This window comes from Salvelinus sp. IW2-2015, linkage group LG23 (assembly GCF_002910315.2).
Source record: "Salvelinus sp. IW2-2015 linkage group LG23, ASM291031v2, whole genome shotgun sequence".
In the NCBI taxonomy this organism is placed as follows: Eukaryota; Metazoa; Chordata; class Actinopteri; order Salmoniformes; family Salmonidae; genus Salvelinus; species Salvelinus sp. IW2-2015.
In genome coordinates, this window is record NC_036863.1 from 28914250 (window position 1) to 28934582 (window position 20333).

At 44.1% G+C, this 20333-nt stretch overlaps 1 protein-coding gene across 1 annotated transcript; it reads right to left on the reverse strand.

Moving 5' to 3' along the window:
- Positions 1–14397: 14397 nt before the first annotated feature.
- On the reverse strand, positions 14398–19584 carry LOC111950541 (cell adhesion molecule DSCAML1-like). The gene is made up of 11 exons (XM_070434517.1): positions 19566–19584; positions 18956–19054; positions 18309–18497; positions 17797–18084; positions 17180–17335; positions 16953–16983; positions 16620–16738; positions 16213–16365; positions 15834–16034; positions 15338–15655; positions 14398–15228 (listed from the first exon to the last, which is right to left on the reverse strand). The coding sequence occupies exons 1-11, from the start codon at positions 19582–19584 to the stop codon at positions 14792–14794; spliced, it is 2010 nt and encodes a 669-aa protein (XP_070290618.1). The 3' UTR covers positions 14398–14791.
- Between the last annotated feature and the right edge of the window lie 749 nt (positions 19585–20333).

Consider the following 20333-nt stretch of genomic DNA (forward strand, 5'->3'; position numbering starts at 1 on the left):
GTTGTAGGGGTTTTATTTTTAAAAGGGGGTTGTTAGGTCAGAATGTTTTAGTGTGTTGAGTTCACAGCTCAAGGAACCATACCCATTGCCTCTCTGAAGGGTCCTTCGCAGATCAAAACGTTGTTTACATCCAAACCCTTGTTTTTGTATCCTCGTACTTATCTGAAGCACTTTTAAATTATAGTGTTAAGTTCCATGAAATGCAACCTTGATCAATTGACTAGTTTGTTTTAATGGCCGGGTGGGTGTGGCAGTAGTAAAGCGACTCGTTAACACGATCCTGTTATTATATAAGTGATTCAGGGTTCACTTTATAACCCCATGGAAAACCCAACCATAATATYGGTTTCATATTCCTCTTAGCCATGTTATAAATAGTTCTGAGCATGCAGGTTTGAATAGCCTGGAGTTTCCCCTCTTCTAGGACTGCTGTTGCTTTACTGACGTTTTGACTAAGGAAGTCACCTGGTTTGAGTGGTAGTGTTTAGGAAAGTGAGTTTGAGCCAGGGTCAGTTAATCAGACCCTTTAGGATCCAGGAGAGGAATGCTCTTGGTTGAGATGTCAGATCCACTCCATAAGTTAGGGGTTGATGATTAAATTGGCCACATTGAAGATTGATTATGGGAATGATTGACAGTAACATCAGACAGTAGCATGACAAGGGTGAGGTTAGTCATACTGGGGGTGGAAGGTAGCCTAGTGGTTACAGCGTTGTACTAGTAACCGAAAGGTTGCAAGATCGAATCCCAGAGCTGACAAGGTAAAAATCTGTCGTTCTGCCCATGAACAAGGCAGTTAACCCACTGTTCCTAGGCTGTCATTGAAAATAAGAATTTGTTCTTAACTGACTTGCCTAGTTAAATAAAGGTAAAACAAAAAAAATACCAGGCCAGGCCTCTACATGTACTGTGTCTGTTMCACTGTGCTATCTGGTGGCCATGGAAACCACTGCCCTATTGCAAAATGATAGGTTGCTGGATATGTTGCTGTGGGTATCTAGCCAATTGAGCTCTTTGTACTCATCTAATATTAACGACCTTAAAATGAGGCAAGGTGTGCATACAGAATACACTGCCACTGCAATTAACTACAGTATAGTAATAACAGTATAGTATATCCTATAGAGATGGAGCACGTGTGTTTGGACTCATGCTCAGGAATGGCAAGAGTAACTACTGTAGCTCCAGTATACTATGGGGTTTATGTTGGTGTTTAACTGTCCTCTCTCTTGTAGAAAACAAACATGCAGTCAATGTAAAGTAGTTGAATGAATACTCCTACTATATTCTGGATTCTTCTATCAGATAAATGTTGCCCCATAAGAGTGCCACAGGCATCTTCTGGGGATGACGGAGGATTGGCCAGGAGGCATGCCTGTACTCGATGTCAGCCATCTTGTGGGGATGACGGAGGATTGGCCAGGAGGCATGGCTGTACTCGATGTCAGCCATCTTGTGGGGATGATGGAGGATTGGCCAGGAGGCATGGCTGTACTCGATGTCAGCCATCTTGTGGGGATGACGGAGGATTGGCCAGGAGGCATGGCTGTACTCGATGTCAGCCATCTTGGATGTTGCTCATGCTGCCAGTTCAGAACAGATCAGTCAAAGCTATTGGTTGTATTGAGGGTCAAATAATTAATACTTGGGATCACTCACTGGTACTTATCTTTGGGGTTTTCCTGCTGTGGGAGCCAGTTATCTCTGATGGACTAATGCTGCAGTTACTCCTCACCCAGTCCAGGGCAGTGCAGTACAGTATTACCACACGCACAAAAGATCAGATGGGAAATTGGTAGGAGAACAAACTGTCCCAGTAGAATGTGACTTTGGCTCAGAGAACCTACGTGGCTGCATCACTTCATTTTTGACACAACTCTGACAGATCTGCTGGGAAATGAGAGAGAAAAAGAAGAGAGCATACTATAGTAAAATGGTTGTTTATTTGTATGTTAGGGGGTCTAACACTTTGCCCTTTAGTCAATGGTAGAAAACATTTTTTGTGTGTATTTCAATGATTGAAAGTCAATTTTTACAATTTTGTGAATGGTTTAAGGCCACTTCAGTTTAGTGCATGATTTAAGAACACACCAAGGGAGAAGGTTCAACCATTTTCATTATTTTAAAACATGAAATTAGTGTGAGAACAATGAAAGTGAAATACAGTAGCTTAAAACAAGTGAAAGATGAAGTACTGTGCATCTACAGCAAACCATGGGATTTGTCTGACTGAGAATGGTGTAATGAAGATGAAGGCCTTATGTGATCTGTATCATAGTTAATAAATTAAATATTGTAACATTGTCCAGACCTCCTGTGATTCTCTGTGTGTAGGTGTGAGTGAACACACCACTTCCCTAATCATGGGGCAAAATGTACAGGAAGATCTCACTGCGTGCTTCTTCTATTATCATTGTATTGCCTATTTAGCTGTCATTCTGTGACAGGAGATTTATTTGTGATATTAAAACAAAGTATATGTGTACACATTGCACACATTAATGTTATTTCACTATAAGGTATTGCATCTCAATCTCAAACCCATATTTCTAACCTTAGGTATGGTTATTTCAGAGAGAGCGAGAACCCCATTGAGGTAAAGAGGTGAAACTCTGCTAGAGTGCCTAATGTGGGTTAAATAATTGGGTTAAATAACCTGTGGGTTAAATAATTGGGGACCATTGAAACACATCAATAATTCACTGTTGACATCTACAGCTTGTCAAGCGTGACTGCTCTGGGTAACTACTACTCTGTCTCATCAGGTTTCACTTTTTACTAACTGAATCATCTGATGCCACCTGGTGGTTGTATAACTATAGTGCCGCACCACCATCATACTTAAAAAAWATATATATATTTAACCTAGCTATGATGTCGCTGAATCATACTGAGGTGGAGTGCTTACGGACATATTCAATCTCTCCCTATCCCAGTCTGTTGTCCTCACAGTTTCAAGACATCCACCACTGACCCTGTACCCAAGAAAGCAAAGGTAACTGAACTAAATTACTATCGCTCCATAGCACTCACTTCTGTCATCATGAAGTGCTTTGAGAGACTAGTCAAGGATCATATCACCTCTACCTTACCTGGCATCCTAGACCCACTTCAATTTGCTTACCGCCCCAAAAGATCCACAGACGATGCAATCGCCATCACACTGCCCTATCCTATCTGGACAAGAGGAATACCTATGTAAGAATGCTGCTCATTGACTATGCTGCTCATCTGAACCCCACCCTGTGCACCTGGGTCCTGGACTTCCTGACGGGCTGCCCCCAGGTGTTGAAGGTAGGAAACAACACCTCCACAAGGATGTGTGCTCAGGCCCCTCCTGTACTCCCTGTTCACCCATGACTGCGTGGCCACGCACGCCTCCAACTCAATCATCAAGTTTGCAGACGACATAACAGTAGTAGGCCTGATTACCAACAATGACGAGACAGCCTACAGAGAGGTGAGGGCCCTGGGAGTGTGGCGCCAGGAAAATAACCTCTCACCCAACGTCAACAAAACAAAGGAGCTGATCGTGGACTTCAGGAAACAGCAGAGGGAGCACCCCCCTATCCACATCGACCGGACTGCAGTGGAGAAGGTGGAAAGCTTCAAGTTCCTCTGCGTACACATCACTGACAAACTGAAATGGTCCACCCACACAGACAGTGTGATGAAGAAGGTGCAACAGCGCCTCTTCAACCTCAAGAGGCTGAAGAAATTTGGCTTGGCACCTAAAACCCTCACAAACTTTTACAGATGCACAATTGAGAGAATCCTGTCGGGCTGTATCACCGCCCGGTATGGCAACTGCACTGCCCGAAACCGCAGGGCTCTCCAGAGGGTGGTGCGGTCTGCCCAACGTATCACCGGGGACAMGCTACCTGCCCTCCAGGACACCTATAGCACCCGATGTCACAGGAAGGCCAAAAAGATCATCAAGGGCAACAACCAACTGAGCCACTGCCTGTTCACCCCGCTATCATCCAGAAGGCGAGGTCAGTACAGGTGCATCAAAGCTGGGACCGAGAGACTGAAAAACAGCTTCTATCTCAAGGCCATCAGACTGTTAGATAGTTATCAYTAGCACATTAGAGGCTGCTGCCCTATATACATAGACTTGAAATCAATGGCCACTTTAATAATGGAACACTAATCACTTTAATAATGTTTACAAATTTTGCATTACTCATCTCATATGTATATACTGTATTCTATCCTATTCTACTGTATCTTAGTCTATGCTGCTCTGACATTGCTCATCCAAATATTTATATATTCTTAATTGCATTCCTTTACTTTAGATTGTGTGTATTGTTAGATATTACTTGTTAGATATTACTGCACTGTTGGAGCTGGAAACAAGCATTTYGCTACACCCACAATAACATCTGCTAAACACGTGTATGTGACAAATTAAATTTGATTTGAGGTAACCTATTTTGTTGACTGATTCTTCATGATTGCTCACAGTGCTTGACTGGTACATCCTTAGGCTCCTATGGAATAAATGACTTGGAAATGTCTTCCACAAAAGATGTCAGGTGTATGAAGTTCAACCATGAGTTTAAAGGGGAGACAGTTGAGTTCCAGACATACCAGTGTATTGATACGATAGTAGCATAGATCCAGTCTCTTTAATTAGCATGCCTGTGTGATGATGGTTGGCAGAAGGGAGAGCTTGTGCATGTTAACCACGTACATTATCAACTAAAATGGCTCTGAATAGAATGGTATGCATACACTGTGTGTGTCTGTAGCAGCAATATTTGTGTAATTATGCCTTTGTGCAATGTGCATGTGTGTGTATTTACCATTGATCAGGCTCTTGAGGGCCCTTCAGGGCTGGTAAGTATGGTCCTCCTCTATGTTAAGCTGAGGCTGAAGTGATGTGAAGGAGCTCTGTCTGCCTGCACCTCCTCTCCCTGCTGTTTCCTTCCCTGCTAATTACTAATACAGATGCACCCATGCCTCGTTTATCAGATTAAATACAGAAACGCTTGCTATGGCGCTTGGCATGAGATTAAATCTGCGTTATTATGAAATTGTAAGGAAAGCGTATGCACTGAATTGTTGTACTGTTCCTTATGCTGTGTGAACACAATACAGTATTTGCCTCCTGGATTCTATTCTATCAGCGTTTTCTGCTGTCAGCAGATGAGGTTGCCTTTTCAGTTTGTTTGCGGAAAGGCCAGGGCCGACTTCAGATCAGATGTTTCACTCATGATCACTGTCCATTACTATACCACATGATCATCCCTTACAATGGAAAGATGTACACAATCAAACCACTGCTACTGTAAGTTATTGGGAACCCCTACCTAAATCTTTTCCAAATCACACATTGGATCTATCATATTTAGCCATTTTTTTGCATATCCTACTTGAATCTGTTCTTTGTCCTGAATCAGATATTTCCTTGGTAGGTGGTTTGAAGTCAGATACAAATCTGATTCCTGGCCATGTGACTTGTGTCTGAGCGATCACATCTGATTTATTTGCCTTCTAGTAGTTTCTAGACTGTTATTTGGCATATCTTGTTGCTTGCTAGCTACTCTGTTGACAGTTTGACAATAACATGTGGTAGCCAACTAGCTTGTTAATAGTATACAAACAAATGAGTGAATGTGCTAGAACGCTAAACCTAGCTAGCTAGTTGACTGCTGGCCAAAAATGACCTGTTTTGAAAGTTGGATCATTTTATTTTTTGAGGCTTTAAAAGTGTTCTTACACTATGATGTTGAACATTCAAAGCAGCTGGGAAACATCCATGGCAGACATTGTTGTCACTTTAGCTTGCTACATCACTTCTGAGTGATTGGAAGCAGGAGCACAACCACCAATCAGACTACACCACTGCAACACACCCATTGTTACTATGACAACCACCGTAGCCATGTCAGCTAATGACTGCTGTCTGAACACACACTCAAATCCGATTTGGTCACTTGCAACTTGCTGTTTGGACAGTCAATATTCCAAAACAGATTTGAAAATAAAACAGATTTGAGCATTAAGGCCTGCAGTGTGAACAAGGCTTAAGTTATTCTGGTGATTGGCATGTTAGGTGGCTCACACTTACTGTACATCCCTGCTAGAAGGACTGATAGTCAGCAGAGGGAACAGAGAACACTGCAGATCTACATTGTACCTTCAGTGGAGCTTACATCAGCCTGCATGACCTTTGGCGTATTTGAGAATTTTTCACAGTTCATGACCTGAGAATGCTCTTTTGAGAGCCTTTTCTCTCCCCTGTGCATTTCTCTCCCCTGTGCACTCCACTGCTGCATTAGGCAGCCCTGTCAGGCTTTATGCAGAGAGGAGTAAGGGGAGAATGTAGAATGTCACAGAGTTCACATGGTTGAACTTAAAGTTCCAATGCAGCCGTTTTCTATATCAAATATCAAATATTTTCTGGATAACAATTAAGTGCCTTACTGCGATTGTTTTCAATTAAAATGGTCAAAATGAACAAAAATTGTTTCTTAGCAATTTCTCAAGAAAGCATTTTGCTAGGACTGTCTGTGAGTGGTCTGAGTGGGGAGGGGGAAACAGAAAATGTGCTGTTATTGGCAGAGAGGTTTGAAACTCTCTTATTGGTCTATAACACATTTTTGACAGAACTCGGCCTTTAACATCTGTCATGATTGACAAACAAAACATGGGCTGTGACCCCGGGATGTTAACGCTGGCACCAAACACAAACCCTAACAGAACCTTCTACAATACCACAAGAGAACTAGATACAGCAAACCAGAAAGACTGAAACTTAACATAACCTTCCTTAAAGCAGCACAAGGCACAGAAAACCAGAAAGACACTGCATGTACAGACTGTGACAAGGGTATATAAACCAGATAGAGATTTGCAGGTAAAATGAGATATGTGTGTATTTGTATCACTGCAGTGAGTGAACACATACGGTAGTCTAGTTGTGAGGTGTGGGTGCAGAGTAAAAATAGAGGACCCTTTGAGGATGAGTGACATAGCTGGGAGTTTCATCATAATGAGTGTTTGCACTCAACATCACACACAGTGTCTTTCTATGAATCCCACTGGCTACATCCCCCTGGTCTGTTGCTGGACTCCAGACAGGAACACTGGCTATAGCTGCTCCACCAGCAAAGACACCTGTGTGGGTGGACTCCACAAATGTCTTTGCTTTTCATCCAAACCACCGCAGCTACAAGACAGGAAGAGTCAACATCATTGGGGAGGAAACCTGTTTGTTCACTGTTTGGTACATCTATGGTGCAAACATAATGAAAATATATGTCAGCTTGAACAAGTGATGGGGAACTACTATACCTCCCTTTTCCAAGTATCCTTGTAGATGTATGAGGCAAAACTATATGCCATTATACATACTACAGTATAATTAAACCAGGGATGGGCAACTCCAGTCCCCGGGGGCTGAAGTGGAGTCACTTTTTCCCCATCCCTAGCAAACACAGTGGATTAAACTAATTGCATTCTAAACTGACTATCATGATTAATTGATTATTGGAGTTAGGTGTTTTAGCTGGGGCGAAAGTGTGACACCAATCAGGCCCCAAGGACTGGTGTCCATCCCTGCTTTTAAACCAGTTTTTCCCGACTCCAGTCCTCCAATACACAACAGTACACATTTTCTTTTAGCCCTGGACAAGCACACCTGATTCAACTTGTCAACTAATCATCAAGCCCTCAATGAGTTGAATCAGGTGAGTTTGTCTGGGGCTACAACAAATATGTGTGCTGTTGGGGGTACTGGAGGACTGGAGTTGGGAAACGCTGCCTCAAACATTAATTGTTAATTTACATAATCACTTGTAACAGCTTGTGGAAAGATAATAAAAATGATGTATGCTGTGGAAGATAATGACACACATGCACAGTGACAATCTAGATAATTGGCAAACACACATTCAGAGGCGAGGCAGAATATCAGTGATGTACCAACCCTGTTACATACAGTACATCAGTTGAGAGTTATAAAGAGAGTGTGACAGATGTGAACTTATCAATGGTGCCAGCAACCTTTTATATCTTCTTCTGCGGTCAAGAGCACAGGAAGTGCAGCCACGAGCTGCAAAACTCTACTGATCACTACTGAAAAGCCGGTGTAGTTTACCTGTAGTGTTTTGACTACTTATTCACTATACAAACAAGTAGTAAAAACTCTACCTGATTACTAATGATAGGCCTGTGTAGTAACGGTTCGCTATGAAGAAGTTGGTGGCGTTGTGGAGCTTGCTGTCTGTCAAGATGAACGCTAGCAGGAGGGTGCTGCCCACGCAGGCCACGGCCACTAGGAGGCAGTAGAGAGGGATGAACAGAGGGCGGTAGCTCAGCAGTAACTACAGACCTCAGAACAGTGCTACTGGGTCACTGTGGTTCTGAGGAGGTACGGCAAGGCTGGCTTTGGAGGAGCCACCCACAGATCTCTCAAACACTGGGTCCATCTCTAACCAGAATTGGTGGACTGTAAAGAGAATGGAAATACACAAGGTGTTTGAGTGTTTTAAAGGTCCAATGCAGTCGTTTTTTTATCTCAATATAAAATAATTTCTCGGTAACAATTAAATACCTTACTGTGATTGTTTTCAATTAAAATGGTCAAAATAAACAATAATAGCTACTTAGCAAAGGGCAATTTCTCAAGCAAGAACTTTGATAGGACTGTCTGAGAGTGGTCTGAGTGGGTAAAGGAAAACTGAAAATTAGCTGTTATTGGCAGAGAGTGTCACGCCCTGACCTTAGAGAGACTTTTTATATCTCTATTTGGTTTGGTCAGGGTGTGATTTGGGGTGGGCATTCTATGTTCTATTTTCTATGTTTTTGTGTTTCTATGTTTTGGCCGGTTATGGTTCTCAATCAGGGACAGCTGTCTATCGTTGTCTCTGATTGGGAACCATAATTAGGTAGCCCTTTGTGCCTTGTGGCACTATAGTGCCCTGTAAGCTTCACGGTTGTTTCTTTCGTTTGTTGTTTTGTTGGTGACATTTTTAATAAAAAGGAAAATGTACGCTCACCACGCTGCACCTTGGTCTTCTTCCAGCAACGGCCGTGACAGAGAGGTTTGGAACTCTCTTTCTTATTGGTCTATAACTAATTTACCACATGGTGATGTCACCACATGGTGATGTCACTTATGATGCATGGATTTGATTGATGTATTCAATGTATTTTCACTATTATCAAAATAACTAATGTTAAGACATGCAGCTACTTGAAATCTTGCTTCTGAGCGCATGTTTACTACATGACAGACATAAACGCATCATGTCATGCATTACATGATAGCAGGTTAGAATGTAAGGATTCTGTGGATTTTTTTTTTGCTTGGAGAGGACTGTAGATAGAGGTGCATTCTGCTTAATGAACTATCTACCATTCTGACACAGCAAAACAAACAAACCCGAACCCTTTAAATCACAAACCAACCATCCCATTAGCCACAAACCAACCAACCATCCCATGAACCACAATCAAACCATCCCATTAACCACAATCAAACCATCCCATTAACCACAATCAAACCATCCCATTAACCACAAGAAAACCATCCCATTAACCACAAATCAACCATCCCATTAACCACAAGCAAACCATCCCATTAACCACAAACCAACCATCCCATTAACCACAACAAACCATCCATTAACCACAAACAAACCATCCATTAACCACAAACCAACCATCCCATTAACCACAAGCCAACCATCCATTAACCACAAACAAACCATCCATTAACCCACAAACAAACCATCCCATTAACCATAAACAAACCATCCTATTAACCACAACCAACCATCCCATTAACCACAACCAACCATCCCATTACCACAACAAACCATCCTATTAACCACAAACCAACCATCCCATTAACACACAAACCAACCATCCCATTAACCACACAAAACCATCCCATTAAGCCACAAACAAACCATCCCATTAACACCACAACAAACCATCCATTAACCCACAAACAAACCATCCCATTAACCACAAACAAACCATCCCATTAATCCACAAACAAACCATCCATAATCCACAACACAAACCATCCCATTAACCACAAACAAACCATCCTATTAACCACAAACAACCCTCCCATTAACCACAAACAAACCATCCCATTAACCACAAACCAACCATCCCATTAACCACAAGCCAACCATCCCATTAACACAAACAAACCATCCCATTAACCACAACAAACCATCCCATTAACCATAAACAAACCATCCTATTAACCACAAACCAACCATCCCATTAACACAAACCAACCATCCCATTAACCACAAACAAACCATCCTATTAACCACAAACCAACCATCCCATTAACCACAAACCAACCATCCCATTAACCACAACAAAACCATCCCATTCCCACAACAAACCATCCCATTAACCAACAAACAAACCATCCCATTAACCACAAACAAACCATTCCCATTAACCACAAACAAACCATCCATTAAATCACCAAACAAACATCCCATTACCACAAACAAACCATCCCATTAACCACAAACAAACCATCCTATTAACCACAAACCAACCATCCCATTAACCACAAACAAACCATCCCATTAACCATAAACAAATCATCCCATTGAACATTTCTGGGATCATTTCAGCTCATGAAACATGGGACCATGTAACAGCCGTTGTATGAAGAAGGTGTGGACCAAAGCGCAGCGTGGGAAGTGTTCATGATTATTTATTTWAAAAACTGAACACTGAGACAAAATAACAAAATGTAACAACACGAAACAGTTCTGTCTGGTGAAGACACAAAAACAGAAAACAACTACCCACAAATACAGGTGGGAAAAAGCAACCTAAGTATGGTTCTCAATCAGAGACAACGATAGACAGCTGCCTCTGATTGAGAACCACACGGCCAAACAACAAAGAAATACAAAACATAGAAAATGAACATAGAATGCCCACCCAAATCACACCCTGACCAAACCAAAATAGAGACATAAAAATATCTCTACGGTCAGGGCGTGACAGACCAACACTTTACATGTTGCATTTATATTTTTGTTCAGTATAATTCACACAATGAACATTATTGAGTGATGGTAGATTGGTGGACCCAGGCTGACACTAAATAGGTTTTCAGGCTGTACATGGGAGCAAATGCGTGTGCCTAATAAAATATGAGAACCTGATTGTGGGTTGCAGCATGCTTCAGTCTATCACCAGAATTAACATGTATAGTCAGAAGCTTAAGGAATGGATTCAACAGTAAAAACAATCACATGCTACATGATTTTTCAATTAGAATGTATTATTGATATTGATGCTTTTTCATTTTCATTGTGGTTTAATTATTATCCATCTTGATTATTCATTGGTTCTAGTTCTGATTCCTGTTCCCAACACTAGCAGAATGTGGTAGTTTGTTTTGCCTTGCTCCGGCCAAACGCTACGCCACGCTCACGGACGTTCGTTTCTTCCCCGCAATGAGTCTGAGTACCTCCCTGACGATTTCTAGAACGAAAACACATTCTAATCGTTCTGGTTGGTCCCAGAAACCGATGGGGTTGGGCCAGAGCACACGTGGGTAAAGCGGCGTTTCGAAAATTAGCCATTGGCTTTGTTACTCTGATTGGTTAGAGATGATCCAATCAATGATGCCATTGTTTTGTACAACACCCTCATTTTGACACCACAAACGACTTCAACACTGGCAGTCAGACTGAAGTATGTAGCTAACATAGAGCAATACAATAATAACATTTGTCTTCAGGCAAGTGTTTGTTGCCAGCGTAGCAGGCAAGTCTATTAAGAATGACAGAAGCCATGGCATATAGAAAGATAGCTTTATTGCACAAGGTGTTAGAATACTCTTTTTGTTTGTTTTTTTCATTTCTTTTCATAGAAAATGTTCTTTTAAAGACAAGCAATTGCTATTAGAAGCAACTCAAACGAATGTTTGGAATCCCCTCAACATTTTCTTTTCTTCAAATATTATTTTTTTGTACATTTCTTTCCCTCACCTTTTCCCTTTTACCAAGCATGCAATGTCATTTTTGAGGATGAACAAAATACAAAAAATGATCATTAAAAAAGTGAACAGGACAAATGACAACATCAAAATACCTTTAAAAAAGCATAAAAATTCAACAAATTAGTATAAAAAACATGAAGGGAATAGAGAAAAAATATTTGTTGCCCAAGGTGGAAATTAATGTTTATCAAATCAATATTTTCATTCATGTTGTTTTCATTTTGAAGTGGGGCATAATTCAACCCTGATCTTGCCCTGTTTTAATTCTGACGAAAATAGCTCTTCATACAAAACTGTGTTTTATGTACAAGAGTTAATCTATAAACAATACTGCCAAAGGTAGTGTATGTACTGTATGTCCAAGGTGGCATGGAGTTGACTGGGGAGAGCTGGTTGGGAGTGTCAGCTTTTCCTGACCCTGTCCAGTATATTCACAATTTCAGTGTGTGTGACCCAGAGCCATATAGAGAGAGTTCAAACAACTTTTAGAATTCTAGACATTCAGTTACATAGCATTGCTAAAATATTCCCCATGTGATGTTAATGGGGAGCTAATATGGCTGCCATAGAATGTTGAAGTGTCATGTAAATGCATYATAATGCAGAAACCGCATTGGCTCTGCTTTCTAAATGCATGGCTCTGGTGTGACCTAAAGAGCTAGTCCCTGATTTTACTTGGTTAAAGCTGTCCGAAATCATAGGTGTGTTATGCCTCAGTGCTGTCTGGCCTCTGGAACCCAAAAAATAMAAATTAATTAACAAGTAAAAACAAACATATTCAATTCAAAATCAACAGATGGACAAATAATCCCAAAACAAAAGAAATGACAAAACACTTGAATGGCAATACTTCAATAGACATTCCAACAAGTTTCTGTGTTGATGTACATGTAGTAGCACAAAATGGTGCGGGGGATGAGGATGGACATGGATATTGGGGATGGAGAAAGAAGTGGGAAATATACAGTACTTCAGACAGGGCAGCAACAGAGACACCAATAGACCACTGACTGCACATCATCTTATCATATTCAAACTGAACACCCTGACTGGCTGGTAACGTCTCTCTGGTAAACTAGACAATTAACTTACTTCATATGATTATCCTCCTTGGTGTCTTGGCGGCCATTTTGTATTGGAAGGAGGGAGACAGTAATACATGGGCTGAGAGGTTGGTAGACGTTACAGGGCTACCAGAATAAAGTGTGGTAGCTAGCTGTGGGATACAGTAGCCGTGCTCTGATCCCTGACTTCTGCTTCACTCACAGTGACTCTGTAACCCCGCTGCTACCACAGGTCAAAGGTCAAATGCCCATACCTGAGGCCCTGAGAGGTCATGGCCTCTGTTTACTCAAGTAACAGGTGAACGAAAGCAGAGAAATGATAGACAACAGTGTCAACAGTGTAGGTCGCCCTGGATACACCCGTCTTCAGAGGAAATGATTTGGCTTCTGAAAGTAAGTACACCAACCAATCACTGACGATCTTATAAGATACTAACTAATAGGGGGCTTTGAGATAGACACTTCCTGTCTGAAAAGGAAGTCACCTCGTTCCTCTCAGCCTGTCTACAGTAACATAAAGAACACCCTCTATATACACGTGCTCCTCCCTCTTCATAATACTCTTCTATTCTTTCCTCCTCTTTCATTTTCCCTGCTCTTCACATGATTGAGCGATTGTCTCATTCTTATAGTTTTTAAAACATTTAAATGGTTGTATAGTTTTATTCTTTGCCATAATTTCACTTAAATGACATAATATACTTATGTAGAAATATATACGTAAAATCTTTAAAATACCAAATATTCTATATTTGTTTGTATTGCGAGAGCCCTGATGTTTTCAAATCATTGCTGGGTTATTTGGGTTGTCATGTTTCGGTCAAAAGCTATCGCATAATGTTGAGTTGGGAAAGAGGAGGGGAGGGTGGGACATATCAACAATAAATGTGCTAAAAATACGAACTTAAAATTCTGAGTGAGGTGAACCTGAAATCCTTCCTTATGGAATCCACAGAGAGAGAGAGAGAGAGAGAGAGTAACTGCCGATGGAGAGTGAGACTGGGCGTGGAGACATAGAGAGTGAGACTGGGCGTGGACACATAGAGAGTGAGACGAGACTAGAGGGGATAAAACTGGAAGTCCTGCAGGAGCTTCTGCTCAAACCATGGAGGGCAGCATAATGTATGTGTGTGTGATGAACACTGCTTTTAGCCCAGACTCCTCTGCTATCATTGACTTCATCAGCACGAGCAGTGAGCTTTCACCGTTCAGCTCCTCAGTAATACTCAATGGTTTGAAATGACCTTGGAGAACAGCTCCAGGTCTTCCTCTGTGTGTGTGTGTGTGTGTGTGTGTGTGTGTGTGTTGTGTGGTGTGTGTTGTGTGTGTGTGGGTGTGTGTGTGTGTGTGTGGGTGTGTGTGTGTGTGTGTGTGTCCAGACACTGAGCAGCATGCTAGCATGGCAGCAGGCTAACTGGTAGTCAGTAGGAGATTGTGGTTTGTTTTATACAGGTCCAGGTGAGCATGAATCAGGCAGGTTACAATGGTCTCTGGTCATTCCTGGGAGGCAGAACCCAAGGTCAGAATAAAGACTAATTACACTACTGGGTAATTAGCTGTTACAGTAGCTAGCTGTTAGCTGGGGACACCTGCTGCACTGCACTGCACTACATGCCCACCCTGACCTGGAGTGTAGAACACTGATGTGGGGCTTGGCTGGGTGTGGGCCGGCGCCAGACAGGAGTGTATAGTCTTTGAGAGAGAGAAGGGGGGCTAGTAGCTACACCAGTGTGTAAGACTTGGAGTAGGCCCCAACCCCTTGCTTCTGCAGTCTGCCCAACGCTGAGGAGCTGTTCTCTAGCAGTGAGTCTCTGGAGCCCCCCATCTTGGTGCTGGAGCCAGTGGGATTGCTGCTGGTGCTTGAGGTGGAGGCTGTGGCTGCAGGGTTGGAGCTGGGAATAGTGAGAGTCCTCTGGGGCAGGGTGGCAGTACCCGAGCTCACACCCAGGCTGCCCAGCCCAGAGTGTCCCAACGTCAGGGCCTGTTGCTTGGACGGGTCCAGAGTCATGTGACGGCCCTGGGTGTGGTACGCCCGCTGTGCCAGGCTGCGGATGGAGGCCTCCCGGGGCGGTACAGCAGGGCACGGGTCATGCAGTTCTGCTTGTTTCCTGAAGAAAGGGTCTGTCTTCATGTAGAGTGGGAGGTTGCAGAATTCACCTAGTGACGAGGACAGAACAGAGAGAGGGAGGGCATGTTGAGATGTACAGCCTGTGGCACAGTATAATATGGTGCCACTGTGCCAGTCAGGGTGGCTCTCTGTACTCACTCTTGTTGGCACGGTGGGGGATGGGCACGGCCACATTGGTAGGTCTGCCGCGGTCATAGTCTTGGGGTTTGGGTGGCGAGGCGGTGAAGCGACAAAGGCCTGTCTCGGACGGCGTGCTGAGTGATGTCATGCTGTCGGCCGGGTCGTTGGTGCCAGTGGTCATCTGATCAGAGGAGCTGTCGGAGATGAAACATTCTGTGATAGTGAACTTGGCATGCTGCAGGTGCTCCTCCAGTTTGGCGTGTTCGTAGGCCCGCGCCAGCTCCTCGTACGTAGACGACGCACTCTCTGTGGACACCATGCTGTTACGACCCTTATCTGCAGAAACAATATATGAGATACCACATTAAAATAATACAATATGAAGTTTGCATACAGTACAGATGTGTCAGTAGGTCTTTCAAGGTATCCTACAGGTCTGGTTTGGGGATGTAAAAGATAGATGTGTTAATGATGGGTCTTAGTGGCGTTGTTGCCAGGGCAGGGCGGTACCCACCAGTGTCCTGCGACAGGCTGGCGCTGTAGCTGTCACTCTCGGTGGCGGTGATGCCGTGGGAGCCCATGGTGCGCCAGTCAGAGGTCAGAGTTCTTGCGGAGGCTGTTGATTGGCTCTGGCCCGGCCTGCTCAGGGTCCACTGGCTGGAGTAACGGTTCCTGGAGCTGTGGGCCGACTTCACACTCTTCCTCGACACTGGGTCTGAGGAGCGGATAGGAGGAGGACGGTGAGAGGATGCTGTTCATAACAGTTCTAATCAGCATGTACATCATTAATGTGCTTTATAACCACTTTGGGTGTCAGATCAAGTTAACATCTACACATTACACTGTAATGTGACATCATTCTATGCACATCCTACTGTATGTGAAGTACTCACTGGTTCCAGGGCGGATGTCTGACATGTCAATCAATGGCCCTGTGTTCTGGATGAGGGCGGGGTGGTGCAGAGACACGCCCGTGCAGAAGCTCTGTGGATTCACCGATTGGCTGAACTCGGTGTCCGTCACTGGGGCCGCTGCCTTGTCCTCACCTATTGGAGGCAGGGGATGAGGAAAATATATTATGACAGTTGTTCAAAAATATCTGTGATACACAATTCATCCCCCTTGTCAGATGTTCTCCTCATAGGCTGATTGTAAATCACACTCTATCAATATGTATTTAGTAACTTGAGAATAATAGTTTATATATAATAGGTTAGTTAGTGTACTGTAACTGCAGGCTATCTAATTGGACGATATTCTGTCTGATCAATCTGATTGGCTGCAGTGTGTCCATACTGACCTATCTGTTTGATCCCCTCCTTGTCCTCGATGAGCAGCTGGACCCGGGGGATGTCGATGTGGAGCCGGGGGCCCTGGGGAGGACCCTTCACTGGGGTGTCCATGCTGCGGTTGTTCTTACTGCTCAACACACAAAACAAGAAACATTCTTAGACTGGATCCACTGTCACATCAGCAGAACTTACATACAGTACATATAGAACTGGGGTATATTGGTGATACTTTAACAGAGTTTACTGGGACTGATAGGTGTATTCAAATATCCATCAAGATCCACTGGAATATGACACATCCACAACCACAGGCACCAATCAATCAAGTGTATTATCCTTGCCTGATAAGCATCTCTGCAAGGCTCTTAGCATCTGTGAAAACAAACACAAATATCTTTATTAGATTATGATGGATCATCATGTGGATAAGGTCAACTATTTTGACCTGTTAACTTTAGTGCTTCTGAGATACTTACTCGCCCCCACCAAGCAATTATTTCTCTCCCTCTCTGTTTCTCCCCTCCCCCTTCTTTCCTTCTCTTTCTCCTTCCTTGCCTATGTCTCTCACCTCTGAGTCGTTTCAGTCTCTTCTCCTTGCGTTTCTTGCGGATAATGAAGAGCAGGGCGACGCCCAGGGTGACCAGGATGACAGGAGAGCCTATGGAGAACAGCTTCTTCACATCGTCTCTGTCCTCCTGGGCCGAGTTTATAGGAGGGATGGTACCTGGGAGGAAGAGAAGGGGTGAGAGGGACAGAGAGAGGGAAGGGAAGGGGGTCAGAGGTAGATTAAAGGACTGTTTTTATTACTACTTTCATGCCCACTCACATTCTACTTCACCCTCTCTCCTTTTCTTCCTCCCTCCCTCTCTCGTCCGTGGGTTTTGGCCTCCTTCCTTCCTTCCTTCCTTCCTTCCTTCCTTCCTTCCTTCCTTCCTTCCTTCCTTCCTTTCCTTCCTTCCTTCCTTCCTCTTCCTTCCTTCCTTCCTTCCTCCTTCCTTTCCTTCCTTCCTTCCTTCCTTCCTTCCTTCCTTTTCCTTCTTCCCTTCCTTCCTCACTCCCTCACTCCCTTTCCCTTCTCGTTGATGACTGTGAGTTGCTTTGAATAAGAGAGTCTGCTAGAATGTCATGTAAATGTCAAAGCAGGAAGTGAGAGCAAGTATCTAGTAGAAGCAGGAAGTGACTCACTGCCATCGTAGTCTGTGGTGGCAAACTGGGAGCTCTGGTTCCCACAGCCGGCACTGTTGCAGGCCTTCATCTTCAGTTCGTACCAGGTGGCCTCACGCAGCTCGCTGAGGAAGAGCTGGGCTGTGGCATTGGCCTTCAGGCTCTGCCAGGCCCACGTGCCCTTGGGCCGGAAGTCCAGCAGCAGAGCAGTGATGGGGCAGCCTCCGCTGGTCCAGCCCTGCAGGTTGAGCCCCGCATGAGTGGAGTTGATGTGGGTGAGCAGGGGCTGCTCCTTGTTGAACACGGGCTCTGCAGGGCAAGAGGAGAGACAGGAGGATAGACTGTCAGACTGGGAGTATTGAAGTCAGTGTGTTAAGAGTGTTGATGTAGTTTATGTGCAACACATGATGTGAGGTAAAATATAAGTCATGCCGTTTTAAAATTCCCCTCTTTCTGATCTTTCCTCCTCTACCCCCTCTCCCTCTCCTCTTTCTCCTTCCCTCCTCCCCTCACAATCCTTCCTTTCCCCTCACCTCGTCCGTGCGTCTTGGCCTCGATGATCTCAGAGATGCGTCCTGAGCCCACACTGTTCTTGGCTGCCAGTTTGACCTTGTACCAGGTGCCACAGCGCAGGTTGTCCAGCCTGAAGGAACGCTCAGTGGAAGTAATGAACACATCCCTCCACTCCTCTGTGTTGTCCACCGAGTACTGCAGGACAAAACCTGAGGACACACAGGGACAAGACACCACAGATTTCATTAAGCGTTCACTTATCATCTGTTAAATACACAAAGACACAATTTAAATAACAATGAAATACTGTACATGTCTGTTAATTAGAGTATAATCCAAGTTCCTCCATATTACACAAACTGCCCTCAGCTCTACTGAGGCAAAACCAGGTCAACTCTAACTGCTGTTACACCCCTTTAACACCAGGGGGGGATATAAAGGATTTAGAAACCCCTCCGTGATACATTCTGCTGCTGTGAGTATGACAGACATTAGGAGCTAACAGTTAACTCCTTGACGGGAACAGACAAAATCACACAAATAGACAAAAAGGTATATTGACGTTATTGATATTTTTTGGAGACAGTGAGATACAGCAGCTGAAGAACTCTCCTCAGACTGATCCTGATTTACTAATGCCCAGGTGGAGTGGAGGGGAGGGGAGTACCTCTGATGGAGCTGCCTCCGTTGTCCCCAGGGATCCAGGCCAGGGTGATGGAAGAGGTAGAGGTGGTGGAGACGGTCAGACGGGGCTGGTCTGGAGGAACTGGAAATACAGAGCAAACACACAATCAGCATCACATAGACCAGGCACAAACAGCACACACTTACAGTGAGCAGGTAGAGTGACCAGAGGGACCAGATAGACAGACCAGAGGGACCAGATAGAGAGACCAGAGGGACCAGATAGACAGACCAGAGGGAACAGATAGACAGACCAGAGGGACCAGATAGACAGACCAGAGGGACCAGAGAGACCAGATAGAGAGACCAGAGGGACCAGATAGAGAGACCAGAGGGACCAGATAGACAGACCAGAGGGACCAGATAGAGGTGTGTGTGTGTGTGTGTGTGTGTGTGTGTTGGTGTTGTGTGTGTGTGTGTGTGTGTGTGTGTGTGTGGTGTTGTGTGTGGTGTGTGTGTGTGTGTGTGTGTGTTGGGTGTGTTCTCTCACATGTGTTTGCTCCGTATTTTTTCCTGCCTCCCAGATGAACAGATGAGGTTGTCTTGGCAACGGATGAGACGTAGATATGCAAATGAAGTGGAAACAAGCTCACCACATGCACACTGCAGCATCAGGAGCTCTCACACACACAGGTGCATTAGTGATGCAGATTTCACACAGATTTCATACTATGCTACTACACACACAATACAATATACATTAAAATTCCTGCTATCATGGAAGAATCCACTTTCTTATCATTCACAAATCTCTCTGATCTCTCTCTTCTCTCTCCTTGTCCTTCTCTCTCTCTATCTCGCTCTTCTCGTCTCTGTATCTCTTCTCTCTCTTCTTCTTCTCTCTTCTCTCCTTGTCTGCTCTCTCTTCTGTCAGCTCTCTCTCTCTGATTCTCCCTCTTTCTCGCTCGTCATTCTCGGATCGTCGTCTCATCTGTTCGTCTCCTGTAGCCCCATTTCTTCTCTCCTCTCTGCAGATTCTATCTCTCTCCTGCTTCCTCTTCTCTCCCTCCTCTCATCTCTCTTTCGCGTCTCTCTCTTCGTCCGTCTCTCTCTGGCTCCCAGAGAGTCCAGCCTCGTCCTCTCTCCTTCCTCCATCGTCTATTCTGTGTCTCTCTCTTTCTTTCTCTTCATCCTCCGTGTCAATCAGTCCCTCAATCTCCCCTCGCTCTTGCTTTAAGTCACTCTCTCCTCGCATTCTTCTTCTCGTCGTCGTAGTCATCCATTCGTCTCCGTCCCCCTCCTCCCCTCCTCCATCTCACTTTGTCGTTCTCTCTCTTCGTCTCTCGTCTTCTCCCTCTCTCTTCCGTCGCTCCTGTCTCTCTCCTCTTCTCTCTCTCTCTCTCTTCTCTCGATCTGCAATG

Coding starts and splice junctions, on each gene's coding strand:
- LOC111950541 (XM_070434517.1), bottom strand. Junction 17,336..17,796: donor CACCACAGACTACGATGGCA/GTGAGTCACTTC, acceptor TCTTCCTCCCAG/GTACCATCCCTCCTATAAAC. Junction 16,739..16,952: donor CTTGCAGAGATGCTTATCAG/GCAAGGATAATA, acceptor TGTGTTGAGCAG/TAAGAACAACCGCAGCATGG.